We start from the raw sequence: 13,617 nt of genomic DNA on the forward strand, positions 1-13,617 counted from the left end.
TCTATTGCATTTTTTATCCTGTGAATGACTGAAGAAAATGAACCTCAGGGGAGTATATGTTGACCTACTATATATGTACTCGGATAATAAATTTACTTTGAACTTTGACGTGGGCAAGGAAGTGGCAGATAGAGTTGAATGCACTTTGGGTGGTCAAATGAAAGAGGAAAGTATACAGTAATGGTAGACTCCTGAATAGCCCCTGAATTGAGGTGCAGAGGTATCGTAGAATCCAGGTCCATAGTTTACTGAAAGTGACTACATAAATGGATAAGGTGTGAAAGAAGGCATATAGCATGCTTGCTTAAATTAGTAAGGATGTTGAGAACAAAATTAAGGCAGTCATGCTGTAGCTATACAAAGCTTTAGTCAGACTGCACTTGGGATAATGCATGCAGTCTGTTCACTCCACTATAGGAAGATTGTGGAGACTGCCAAGAAGGTTTGTCAGGATACTATCTGGATTAGAGGGTTTGGGCTATCATGAAAAGTCAGACAAATTTGTTCTTTTTTTCCCCTGGAACGTCAGAAATTGAAGGAAGGCAGAATAGACTTTTGTAAACTTATGAGAGACAAGACCATCAGAATCTTTTCTCCAGAGTAGAAGTATCAAGCACCAGAGGACATGTTTTTAAGGTTCGGGTGGGAAGTTTAAAGGTGACATGAAGGACAAGTTTTTTTCAGGTAGACAGTGCTAGTAGCCTGGACCAGGGGTAGTAGTGGAATCAGGCAGTCTGGTAAGTTTAAGAGGCTTTTATATAGATGCATGAATAAGAAGGGAATGGAGCGATGTGGATGATACACAGGAGGAGAACATTTAGTGTAAATTGGCATCACGGTTGGCACAATATCATGGGCTGAATGGCCTGTCCAGTGCGGTACTGTTCTATATAACTTATTAAACCACTGTTTCATGAACAAAATTATATATGTTTTAAAAACACATATTCTGTTGGTCTGGAAAGAAAACTGCAAAACATATTAAAATAATGAGTATCTTTAGGGGACAACAGCATAAATATACGCCTTCTTTCCCAAATCTTCCAGGAAGTACAGTATGAACCTTTCAATGAAGGTCTCAAAATGCAACTTACCATAAAACCATAAAACATTTGAGCAGAGCCTGCTCTTCCATTTGGTTATGGCTGATCCAGTTCCCTCTCTACCCCATTCTCCTGCCTTCTCTCCATAACATTTCGATTATCTTATCAAACTCTGCCTTTAAAAATACTCAATGACCTGGCCTCCATAGCTGCCTGTGGCAATAAATTCCAGATTCACCACCTTCCGACTAAAGAAATTCCTCCTAATCTCTGTTCTAAATGGACATCCCTCTATTCTGAGGTTATGCCATCTGGTCCTCGACTGCCCCACTATAGGAAACATCTTCTCCACATGCCTGATAAAGCTTCAGCGTTACACCCTTGCTTTTATATCTTAGTCTTGTCAGGATGAATGCTGATGCTGCAATCTGCCAGTTAACCTTTAGGGAATCCTGCATGAGGTCACTCAATTTCCTTTATACCTCAGCTTTTTGAGTTTTCCTCCCGGTTAGAAAATAGTCCTACACTTCTGTTCCTTCCAGCAGTTGCACGACCAGACACTTCCCACACTGTATTCCATCTTTGTCCATTCTCCTAATCTAAGTCATGGCCCTTTGGGCTCACCATATTGCCAAAGATGTGCCTTACATATTTTCTTTGATAATTACATTAACAGTTGTAGGACTACAGTTTGTCCACCAGAACCCTTGGGAACTGAGTAATAGGCCTACATCAAAAGCTAAATTGGATCAGGTGGCAGAAAGTTGGAATGGCCCATGTCCGAAGTAATCATAACTATTGGCTGCATCTCTCCAAAAGCCAGCAAATTTGAACTCCTCTGCACAGTTCCTGGGCCTCCTGAAAAATTATTTCACTATTAAAGTGAAGTTCAGATATTTACTGCATTAACAATAAGGAAGTGTTATTTTCCCCTTGCAAACGCCAGTAAATGTACATTCCTGTGCTCTTGATTTGGCTAAAGGGGGTGTTTTCCTTTTCTACCCTCCCGCGCCCCTATTTCAACTAGAAATGGATATCGGTATTCAAAAGCGTTTTCCATTGATGTTAAAAAGAGCTCACTTAGGGGAACTAAAAGAAGACTATAGTGTAAAGCTATGTTAATATCTCAGATCCATTGGAGGTCATTATCCTGAAACATTAACCTGATTTGTCCCCATTGACATGATCTGTTTTTGATCCCTTAATAATGCATTGAAAATTGGAACAATTGGTATCTGAGCAGCAACTCCACTTGAAACAATGGTAACATTTACTTCAGCAATTATGAGTACATATCTAGCTCTAAACCAATGGTTCCCTAAGTCGGCAATATCGACCTCCAGAGGCAGTGGGAATTTCTAAGGGGGCGAGAAAAAATAAAGGGGGTGGTGGGGGAGCGCTTGGTAACAAGGGGTGCAGCTGAAGGATTGCACGCTTAATTTAAGAAATGAACTACTTATTATAAGCATTTGATCCTCACCACCTCATAATTGATTACAATGATCACATAATCACCTAATCTCTTGCTAACCCACCATTCTCTTAGACTTTCCTTAAAATGTTGTTGAAAAGCAATATGACACTTCTGTATTTGACTATTATAAGAAATCTGGTCTGAAGAAATTGTGTTATTTCTGGGCCCAGCCTGCGTATTATTGCTGTTCACTGCTGAGTACAGGGGTAGGTAGTATGATTACCATACACTCGTTACGCGGTGATACAGTTCCTGTTGATTAGGGTATGGCGTTCATTGGGGTAAAGTTCAGAATCTTTCCTTTTGAATGGTCTTGACCACATTTCTCTAGCCCATGGCCCAACTGAGAAACTGCTGCCCAACTTTCTGTATCTTCAGACAGAAGCGCATGATGTCATAACTTTCCCCTTTATTGATCGCAGCACTTGAGGTTGGATTTAAACAATAGGTGATTGACCATTGTCATTAACCCACAACAAAAATGGCAGAAGCAGACCAAACGAAAAAGATATGTAGACAATAAAGTGTAGAGTATCTGAACTATGGATTTATACCTGCACCAAGCCTACAACAGCCAATGTGCCTGTAGTGTGACAAAAGTTTTTTTTTCCAAATCAGGCAATGAAATCATTCAGACTCCTTGAACATTTGAAGAGAATGCACTTTGATCAAGCAAACAAGATCTTGGCTTATTTTCAGTCACTTTGTGAAAACACTGTGGTGTGCCTGTTTCATTCCAGATTTCATTGCTCATTGCTCAATCTGGAACACCCCAATGACAAGAGGGCATGTCCTGGGTGGTGGGGGTCCGTAATAATGGATGCCGGCATTTTGAGGCACCACTCTTTGAAGATGTCTTGGATACTGTGGAGGCTAGTGCCCATGTTGGGCAATTCTCTGCAGCTTACTTTGACCCTGTGCAGCAGCCTTGCCCCCCACCATACCAGACAGTGATGCAGCCAGTCAGAATGCTTTCCACAGTATATCTTTGGGAATTTTCGATTGTTCTAGGTGACAAACCAAATCTCCTCAAACTCCTAATGAAATATAGCCGCTGTTTTGCCTTTTTTATAGTTGCATCAGTATGTTGGACCAGGAGAGGTCCTCAGATGTATTAACACCCAGGAACTTGAAATTGCTCTCTCTCCATGAGGAGTGGTGTGTTTTCCCTCATCCTACAGTTCCTCAAGTCCACAGTCAGTTTTTTGGATTTACTGATGTTAAGTGCAAAGTTATTGATGTGACATCACTCAACTAGTGGTGTGTCTCGCTCCTGTACCATCTGAGATTCTGCCAACAGTGGTTGTATCAACAGCAAATTTATAATTGGCATTTGAGCTGTATCTAGCCACACAGCCATGGGTGTAGAGGGAAAAGAGCGGTGGGATAAGCACACATTACTGAGGTGCACCAGTGTTGATTGTCAGCGAGGAGGAGATGTTATTTACAATATGCACAGATTATGCTCTTCTAGTTAGGAAGTCAAGGATTAGTTACAGAGGGAGGTACAGAGCCTGGGTTCTGTAGTTTTTTGATCAGGACAGTAGGAATAATACTGTTATACGCTGAGCTGTAGTTAATAAACAGCACCCTGACGTAGGTATTGTCTAACTGGGTGATGCAAGGCCACATGGAGATACATTGAGATTGCATCCACCATAGACCTATTGTAGCAATAAACAAATTGCAGTGGGACAGGTTCTTATTGAGGCAGGAGGAGATTCTAGCCATGACCAATCTCTCAAAGCATTTCATCACTGTGGATGTGAGTGCTTTTGGATGATAGTCATGATGCACCATCAATAACTCTCGGAGATGTGAGGCGAGATATAGGCTTTTATTGGCTGGAAGAAAGAACAAGTAGCAATTGACCACCACACTACATCCTGGAGACTGAGGCCGGGGCTGTGTCTCCAATCGCCTTCATACCGCGGTCCGTGGGAGGAGCCACAGGAGCAGTCAGCAAGGGGGGGCGTGTCCAGACAGGTATACGTAGTTCACCACAAGTCATTAAGGCAGCTCATCCTGCTGTCCTTGGCCACTGGAATTGTTGCCCTTTTGAAGCAGGTGGGAGTGTCCAGCTGTAACATGGGGTGATTGAAAATGTCTTTGAACATCCCCACTAATTGGTTGGCACAGGTTTTCAGAGCCTTACCATGTACTCCATCGGGGTTTGCCACCTTGCAAGGGTTCACCCTCCAGAAAGACAGCCTGACGTTGGCCGCCAAGATAGGGATCACAGGGTCACTGGTTTTATTTTCCCCTTCAAAGTGAGCATAAAAGGCTTTGAGCTCGTCCAGGAGTGAAGCATCATGCCATTCATGATGGGCTTCACTTAGTAGGAAATAATGGTGTGCAAGTTCTGCCAGAGTTGACGTGCATCCGATGTTGCCTCCAACCTCGCTCGGAATTGTTCCTTAGCTCTTGAAGTAGACTTCCACAAGTCATATTTGGTTATCTTATACAGACGTTAGTCGCCAGACTGAGTGCCACAGATTTTGCCCTCAGTGGACTACGAACCCCCTGGTTCATCCATGGCTTTTGATCTGGGTATGTACAGTAGGTTTTTGTAGGCACACAGTCATCCACAAAGGTTTTAGTGAAGTCGGTGACAGCTGTAGCGTACTCATTCAGACTCGAAAATGAATCTGTGAATTCAGTCCAGTCCACTGATTCAATGCAGTCCTGTAAGCACTCCTGCAGTGCTCCTCCCTTGTCCATACCAGTCCTCACTATTGGTGCTTCAGTCTCTGCCTATACTCAGGGAGGAGGTGTACAGCCAGCTGACCAGACTTTCCAAAGAGTGATCACGTAATAGTACAGTAAGCACTCTTGACGGAAAGCATCAGGATGTGCTGTTTCATGCCTGTTGATCATATCACTCAGTTCATCTAGAGCCTGCTTGATATTGGCCTGTGGTGGGATGTACCACCGAAATCATTGCTGAAATCTCCCGTGGCAGGTAAAATGGACGCCTCTCGATTGTGAGGTGTTCCAGGTCTCGTGAACAGGACTGGGACAGCACCGTCACATTTGTACACCACGAGGAGTTGATCGTGAAGCATCCTGACCACCCTTGACTTTAAAAAAGCTTAACAATCTTATCTTGGCAATGTATTAGCCCATCAATCTGAATCACTGCGTCCAGAATGGAAGGGGTTAAACAAGATTCCGTGAAACAAAAGACGCAAGTGGTCCTAATGTCCCTCTGATACAGTACCCAAGCTCTGAGATCTTCAAATTTGTTTACCAGAGTCTGTATATTTGCCAGCAAGATAGTCAGTATTGGGAGTCAAAAGCCTCTTTTTCTTAAATGCACCTTTAGCCCAGCATGATGACCTCTTTTCCTCCGTTATCTTAAAGGGGCAGGGCACCAGCCAGAATCCAATCTATTTCCGTCGATTTTGAGTGGAGATAGATTGTCTAATCACATTACAACATCATCACTAACTGTCCAGACCTTAGATGCAGTTGTGGTTGTCAGCTTTAGCAGGATGAAATGAGAATATTTGATGGTACCCATCAGAGTTCCTCACAAGAATCACCTATATCAGTGGCGCCCCGGAAGTAATATGTAGGAGATGAAAACATGGTTCAAGAGTTGTTATTTGCAAGGGGACTAGAAATGAACAGGGAATCAATATTTCGGGTTGTTGAGAAATTTTTCAATGAAAACATTCTGCTCACCACCATTCTTGCTTGCACCACAGATGGGGCACCTTAAATGACAGAATGACACTGTTGTGTTATCGCTTCCTTGAAAAAAGCTGTACCTAACATATTTACCATTCTCTGTGCAACTCATAGACAACATCTTGTCGCAAAAACCTGAGTGGTCAGCTGCACAAATCGTTAAATACTGTTATCACAGTGGCTAAAATCAAGTCCCATGTTCTCAATTCTCAACTATTTTGAGAGCTATGTATTGAAAGTGATGAACATTTTAAATTCTTGCTGTTGCACACAGAAGTCAGATAGCTCTCAAAAGGGGAACTGCCTGAGACACTCTTATGTGCTTTTTGAAACTGTGATAAAATTCTTTGAAGACTCAAATGCTTCATTCAGTAATTAACACAGGAATATTAGGCATGACATTGCTTATTTGTCAGAATGAATTGCAAAGTTTAATGAAATCAATCTTCGATTGCAAGGAAATGATGTGAATCTTATCAAAGTCAAATCAGACATCACATTTCTGTTCAGGTTAACCCTATTTAAGTGCAACGTTGGCCGTCATGACCTTTTCCAATTTCTGAGCCTCTCTGAGTTGGAAGAGGAAGAAAGAAAATCAAATGATCTTTAGGTATACTGTGCTCATCTGGGTGTGCTATGTATAAACATGTCAGAGATATTTCAGGATCTTCACTTGATTCAAATTCCAGATTGGGTAATAACTCCATTCCTGAACACTTGCAACACAGAATTAACAGGAAGGATGGAGGAAGAAATGATCTTGCTACAAAATGACTTAACTGAAGCTGAGGTTCAAAAAATCATATCAAGACTTGGTTCCATAAAGAAATCTCTGAACGCTATCCAGCACTGTGGAAAAAGATCAAGATGTTCTTTATTGCCTTTTCAACATCAGATTTACTGGAGCACAGTTTCAGTTCAGTCACCCAACTTCTTTCAAAGCAATGAAACAGATTGCAAGTTACTGAACATGGGGACCTGAGATTCCTGAGTGACATTCAGCCTGATGCTGTGGAGCTGATATCAGTGCAACAAACCCATCCATCTTATTGAAAGGTGAAAAAACAATGAAGCAGGGAATTGATGGACTATGAATGTACATTCCAAAATTGTGGATGAAATTTGTTTTCACTGTAATTATTTGTGGCTGTAAATATATTGATTTGAATAATTTCAGAATTCAGAATCAGGGTTAATATCACTGGTATGTATCGTGAAATTTGTTGTATAATAAAAACTATTATATACAGTAAGAAATATATTTTTAAAATTAAATAATTAGTGTAAGAAGAGAGCAAAAAAATTAGGTGGTGTACATTGGTTCACTGGCAATTCAGAAATCTGTTGGTGGAGGGAAAGAAGCTGTTTCTAAGGCATTCAGTGTGTCTTCAAGCTCCTCCTCAATGATGGATGCCACCTTTTTGAGGCATCGCCTTTTGAATGAGTCCTCTGTGCTGGGAAGGCGAGTTCCCATGATGGAGCTGGCTGAGTTTTTGCAGCTTTTTCAGATCCTATGTAGCCACCTCTCCATTCCAGTTGGCGATGCAGCCCATTAGAATGATCTCCACTGTGCATTTGTAGAAACTTGTGAGAGTCTTTGGTGTCATACCAAGAATAAAACTCCCAATGAAATATAGCCACTTTCATGCCACCTTGCCACCTTTGTAATTTTATGTTGGGATCAGGATAAATCCTCAGAGATGTTGACACCCAGGAACTTGAAACTGCTCACCCTTTCCACTGCTCAGCCCTCGAGGGGGACTAGTCTCTGCTTTCTCGACATCCCCTTCCTGAAGTCCTGATCTCCTCACTGCAGGAAGGATTAGGATACTATAGAAAGAGTACAGAGGAGATTTACAGGGATGTTGCCTGGATTGGAGAGCATGCTTTATGTGAATAGGGAGAGTGATTGACCTTTTCTACTTGGAGCGACGGAGGTTGAGAAGTGACCTGATAGAGGTGTATAACATGATGAAAGGCATTGATCGTGTGGATAGCCAGAGGCTTTTTCCCAGTGCTGAAGTGGCTAACATGAGGGGGCACAGTTTCAAGGTACTTGGAAATATGGACAAAGAGAATGTCAGAGGTAAGCTTTTTTATATAGAGAGCGGTGGACGCATGGAATACACCACCAGCAACAATGACAGAGGCAGATACAATAGGGACTCTCAAATAGGTACATGGAGCTTAGAAAAATAAAGGGCCATGCAGTAGGAAAATCCTAGGCAGTTTCGAGAGTAGGTTACATGGTCAGCACAACATTGTGGGCTGAAGGGCCTGTAATACGCTGTAGATTTCTATGTTCTGTGTTCTATGTCCACAATCAAATTTTTGGTCTTACTGATGCTGAGTGCAAGATTGTTGTTACAACAACAATTTTGCAATTATTTGTCGCTGTGTTGAATTTGCAGTTCTGATTTTTTTTTCAATGTGCATTGTAAGTCAAAATTCTTTATTGTTTTAATGTAATGGCCAGAAAGGGAGGGGATGTGGTCTGGGAACTGGGGGAGCTGTAACCCAAAAAAGTCTGGGAATCCCTGCTGTAAGCTAAGACATCTCCAATTGTATTTTACTGCGAAATTTTAGACTTGCTGATTTATTGTGAATTTAAAATCAATCTCTGTGAAAGGTCATCTTCAAACATTGAGTGGATGCTAATATAAATGTTAAATAATGAATTATTTCTGTGAAAACTAGGAAGTCTCCAAGAGGCAAATTAATCAAATTGCATCCAGATGGTTCTGTTTGAAATGATGAATGTATGTAAAAATTGTTTCAACGATGTTTAATTCCAGTGCCATATTGATAATAATACAGAAAGTGTCAACAGGCAGCACGTGTAGAAAAATAAACCAACTTTCATCTTTTATCCGTACTGGATAGGAGAGAGATCAGCTGGTTGAGCGGTTTTGCAGCAACAACTTTGCAGTCAGCCTCATTAAGACCAAGGAATTGATTCTAGACTTGAGGAGAGAGAAGTCGAGGGAACACACACTGGTACTTATTGAGGAATCAACGGTGGAAAGAGTGAGCAGTTTCAAGTTCCTGGTTGTCAACTTCTCTGCAGATCTGTCCTGGGCCCAACATATTGATGCAATTACAAAGGAGACGTGCCAGCAGCTAGATTTCATTAGGAGTTTGAGGAGATTTGGAATGTCATCACAGATGTACCATGGAGAGCATTCTAACTGGTTACTTCGCCATCTGATATGGAGGGGCCACTACACAGGATCAGAACAAGCTGCAGAGGGTTGCATCTCAGCAAACTCCTTCATGGGTGCTAATTTCCCCAGCATTGAGGACATCTTCAAAAGGTGATGGCTCAGAAAAGTGGCATCCGTCATTAAGGACCCCCATTATCGAGGACATGCTTTCCATCAGGGAGGAGGTACAGGAGCTAGAAGACACAAACTACATTTTAGGAACAGCTTCGACCCCTGTACTATCAGATTTTCCTCCCTTCCCTGCTTCCCTCCCTCTAAAGTGAAGAGAATATCTGTAATTCTTGTAATAATTTTGCTTTCATTCATGACTATGAGTAGTCCTGGGAAGGCTTGCATTGAATATTTGTATTTCGTTGTTCTTAAACTGGATGGCTTGATAGTCCATTTCTTAGTGGATTAAAGAGACAGCTACAATGACCTGGAATCTGAACAGTAGATCCAGTTCTGTAGGAATTCCTTCCCTGACATGAGTGGACCAAATAGAATTTTGGAACCATCTGGGTATATTCTTAAATGCCTTTTTATTTCAGAGTTTTGCAACAGCATTTTAATTTCCCAGCTTCCATGGAGATCTGAACAGGCTTCCATCATATAGTCCAAGTCTTTTGGATACTGGTGTAATAGTTAACTACTAATCTTCCCACCTGTAAAAATGCTATTCCCTTTTCTTAGTTCCTTCAACACCATTGCACCTGTTCCTAGGATGTGGTTTATGTGGCTTTTCTTTCCAGGACATCAGAGGTGTCTTCCTCTTCAAAGGACGGATTTCCCTTCCTCCACCTTTACTGCCCTCACTCACTTCTCCTCCCTTTCCTGAACATCCGTGCTCACCCCATCTTTCCGCTGCCTCAACAGTGATAGAGTTCCTCTTGATCTCACCTACCACCCCATGAGCCTTTACATCCAGCACATCATCCTCCGCAATTTCCACTGTCTCCAAAGAGATCCTACCACCAAACATATCTTTACCACCCCTCCCGCAACCTCCACTTTCCGCAGGGATCGCTCTCTCTAGCCCTTGTCCATTCATCCCTCCCAACTAATCTTTCTACTGGCATTTATCCCTCAAGCGGCCTAATTGCTACACCTTGTCCATTCACCTCCTCCCTCATCTCCATTCAGGGTCACAAACAAGAGGCAACTCTTCAACTGCGAATTTGCTGGGGTCATTTATTGTGTCCGGTGCTCCCGGTGTGGCCCTCTCTACATTGAAGAGACCCATTGTAAATTGGGGGAACCTCTGCTTCATTCGCCACAAGTGGAACATCCTGATGACCTAACATTTTAATTCCGATTCCTATTCCTGTTCCGACATGTCAGTCCTTGGTTGCATATTGTGCCAAAATGATGTCGCCCCCAGCGCTCAGGGCAACACCTTATATACTGTGTGAGCAGCCTCCAACCTGATGGCATGAATATCGATTTCTACTGACTGAAAAAAGAATTCCTCCCCCTCCCCTCTTCTTCTGTTCCCTACACTGGCCTCTTACCTCTTCTCATCTGCCTATCACCTCCCACTGGGTCCCCTCCTAACTCCCTTTCTCCTCTGGTCCACTCTCCTCTCCTATCAGATTCCTTCCTCTCTAGCCCTTTACCTTTTCTATTCACCTACCACCTTCTGGCTGTCCTCCCTCCCTCCCCTCCCCCCACCTTTTTACTCTGGCATCTTCTCCCTTCCTTTCCAGTCCCGAAGAAGGCTCTCACCTTGAAACATCGACTGTTTGTTCAGTTCCATTGATGCTGCCTGGCCTTGCTAAGTTCCTCCAGCATTTTGTGTGTTACTAGTGTACCATGTTCCATTTAAAATATTATGTAGGTTCAATGGAGTAGTGTTATTGACAGCACGATGATGCTTTTTGAAAAGAAGGTGGATAACACAACCCCCATTTAAAAATATTTCTATAATATAGGTATTGCTTAACCTAAAGCATTTTAATCCCATTCATGAAATACAAAGTCTGTGTTTGAGAACATGGGGAGCTCAGACTCCTATTATTTGTATTTTTCTATGACCATGAATTATAGGAGTTTGAAAAGAACGCTACTTGTAATTCTTGCAAACTATCAATAAATGTATCCAAAGTTCAGGGTATATGCCAGGAGGAAAGCTCATTAACTTGTAACAGTAAAAAGCTCTCTCACATAATTCATCTGAGTCGGTAGTGATTGGCTTTTCATCAGAAGGCAGTATATATATATTGAACAGGAAGCTTTTAAATCATTGCACTTTGCATAACTGAACTATCTCTCTTTTCAGGAGGTTCATTCTGTGTACAGAGTGCTTGCTGCAATCCTAAATACTGGAAACATTGAATTTGCATCCAGAGCCTCGAAACATCAGATGGATAAAAGTGAAATTCCTGATGCCAAGCCATTAGAAAACAGTAAGTTTTTCCCCCCAGGGGTCACTATTGAACTGCACTGAATATCATAAGAAATGAGAGCAGGAACAGACTATGTAACTGTGAAAGCATTCTCTAAATTTCCATGTACCCCACTCAGCATTAGTACCCCAAAATATCAATACTTACTATCAATATATTCAACATCCCAAAGCCCCCTAGGGTGGAGATCACAAGACACTCACAATCATATGAGGGAAGGTATTTTTCCTCATCTTATTCTGGGTAACTCCAGTCTTCTCAGCTGCAAGACAAATCAAAGAGCAAAGTTTTGTTGGTTAGAAATGCAAGTGGCTGCTTTTGTGATCTAAGGGTTTTATGTATTTAGCTTGGGGAGATCAAAACAGTTTTACATCTCTGGAAAGAACTAAAGCAGAAACTGTTAAGGGTATTGGTGACTTTGACAGCTGCTGTCAAAGCACGGCCATTTTAGTCCGCTAAGCAGCAGGTCACACAGGAGATCAGCACCATTATGCTTGGTAAAGAATATTTGAGGAACCGGACATATTCAGGATACTGATTCTTGCCTTTAAAGTGGGTCAAGTCCAACTTTCTGTAAGGACTCCCACTGCTTCTGATATCTTAAGAATGCAAGTGTTGATAAATTAATTTCAATGGATTTCATCTTCTTCCACGTTTCTCCAAGTAATAAAACATAAACCATGATGAACATCAAATGCTAATTTGACTTCGTAAGGGTGCAGGGAATTCAGAAGTGAGCCAATTATAATCTCAGAACTCTTGGCGGTAACAGTAATGGAGTTTATGCCGATCTCCCCGCACAGACTAATGTCCCTTTAAAAATCTGATGTCATTCATGTAAGTCAGTTTGTGAAACCATTCTGGAAGGATTTTGCACAGATTTTACACTTACTTCTGGGGACTCTAACTCTATCAAGTGACTCTGATTTTCATTCAGTAACATAACAAGAGTACTTTCCAGAGCCAGGTTCCTTTGCAGTTGGTGGAAATGAGTTGTGGGGTCAGGGGAGGTTGGTGGGGAAAAGCAAGCTCCTATTTTGAAATTCAACCCCATTGATCCTTCTGAGCATCATGTGATAAAACTGCAATAGACACGAGAGGGAATAACTTTCAGAACTATGGGTTTCTTCCAGCTGCAGCTCTACTTGGTATTGGGCCTGAAGAGCTTCAGGAAGCACTTACTTCTCATTGTGTTGTGACACGCGGGGAAACAATAGTTCGCACAAATACTGTGGATGAGGCATCTGACGTCAGAGATGCCATGTCAAAGGCCTTGTACGGGAGGCTTTTCAGCTGGATTGTAAACCGCATTAATACCCTTCTTCAACCTGACAAAAGTGTATGGTAGGTGAAAGAATTATATATTAAAAATGTGCTGAATTGTGAAAAGTATGTGAAAAGGTCTTTATGATAAAACTAAACTTTCTGGAAAACTGTTTTTGCTCTTAAAGAGGAAGGGAGAAACACTAATCATCCCCTTGCCATTATGGTGCTGTGATTGAGAAAAGAAAAGCTTTACTGTATAAAAGAATGATGTTATTATATTAAGTGCCAACCAAACCTTGTCTCATTTAAACATACATATGTTAAAATTTGTAAGTTTATTTGACCTGGATTAATTAATAATCTTCTGACTGAACCAAATAGTTGTTCCAAAATGGTATATTGTGTAGTGTGAGATAAATGTGAATACTGTACATACTGAAGTTTTTCAGTGTGGACACTATACATACTTTACAGTCCTTCTTCTTGTTTCAAATGTTAATGTCAGCTAAGTGACATCCTATACTGCAGAATCA

General features: G+C 41.6%; 1 protein-coding gene across 2 annotated transcripts in view; it reads left to right on the plus strand.

Annotated features, from left to right (window-relative positions):
• Positions 1 to 13,617, plus strand: part of myo3b (myosin IIIB) — a 464,201-nt gene that overhangs the window by 168,385 nt on the left and 282,199 nt on the right. For both annotated transcript variants that reach the window (XM_073047270.1, XM_073047271.1), the window contains 2 exons: positions 11,692 to 11,818; positions 12,952 to 13,162. In XM_073047270.1, coding sequence (XP_072903371.1) covers positions 11,692 to 11,818; positions 12,952 to 13,162 — 338 coding nt within the window. The remainder of the gene's footprint in view (positions 1 to 11,691; positions 11,819 to 12,951; positions 13,163 to 13,617) is intronic.

Source organism: Hemitrygon akajei, chromosome 5 (assembly GCF_048418815.1).
Source record: "Hemitrygon akajei chromosome 5, sHemAka1.3, whole genome shotgun sequence".
NCBI lineage: Eukaryota > Metazoa > Chordata > Chondrichthyes > Myliobatiformes > Dasyatidae > Hemitrygon > Hemitrygon akajei.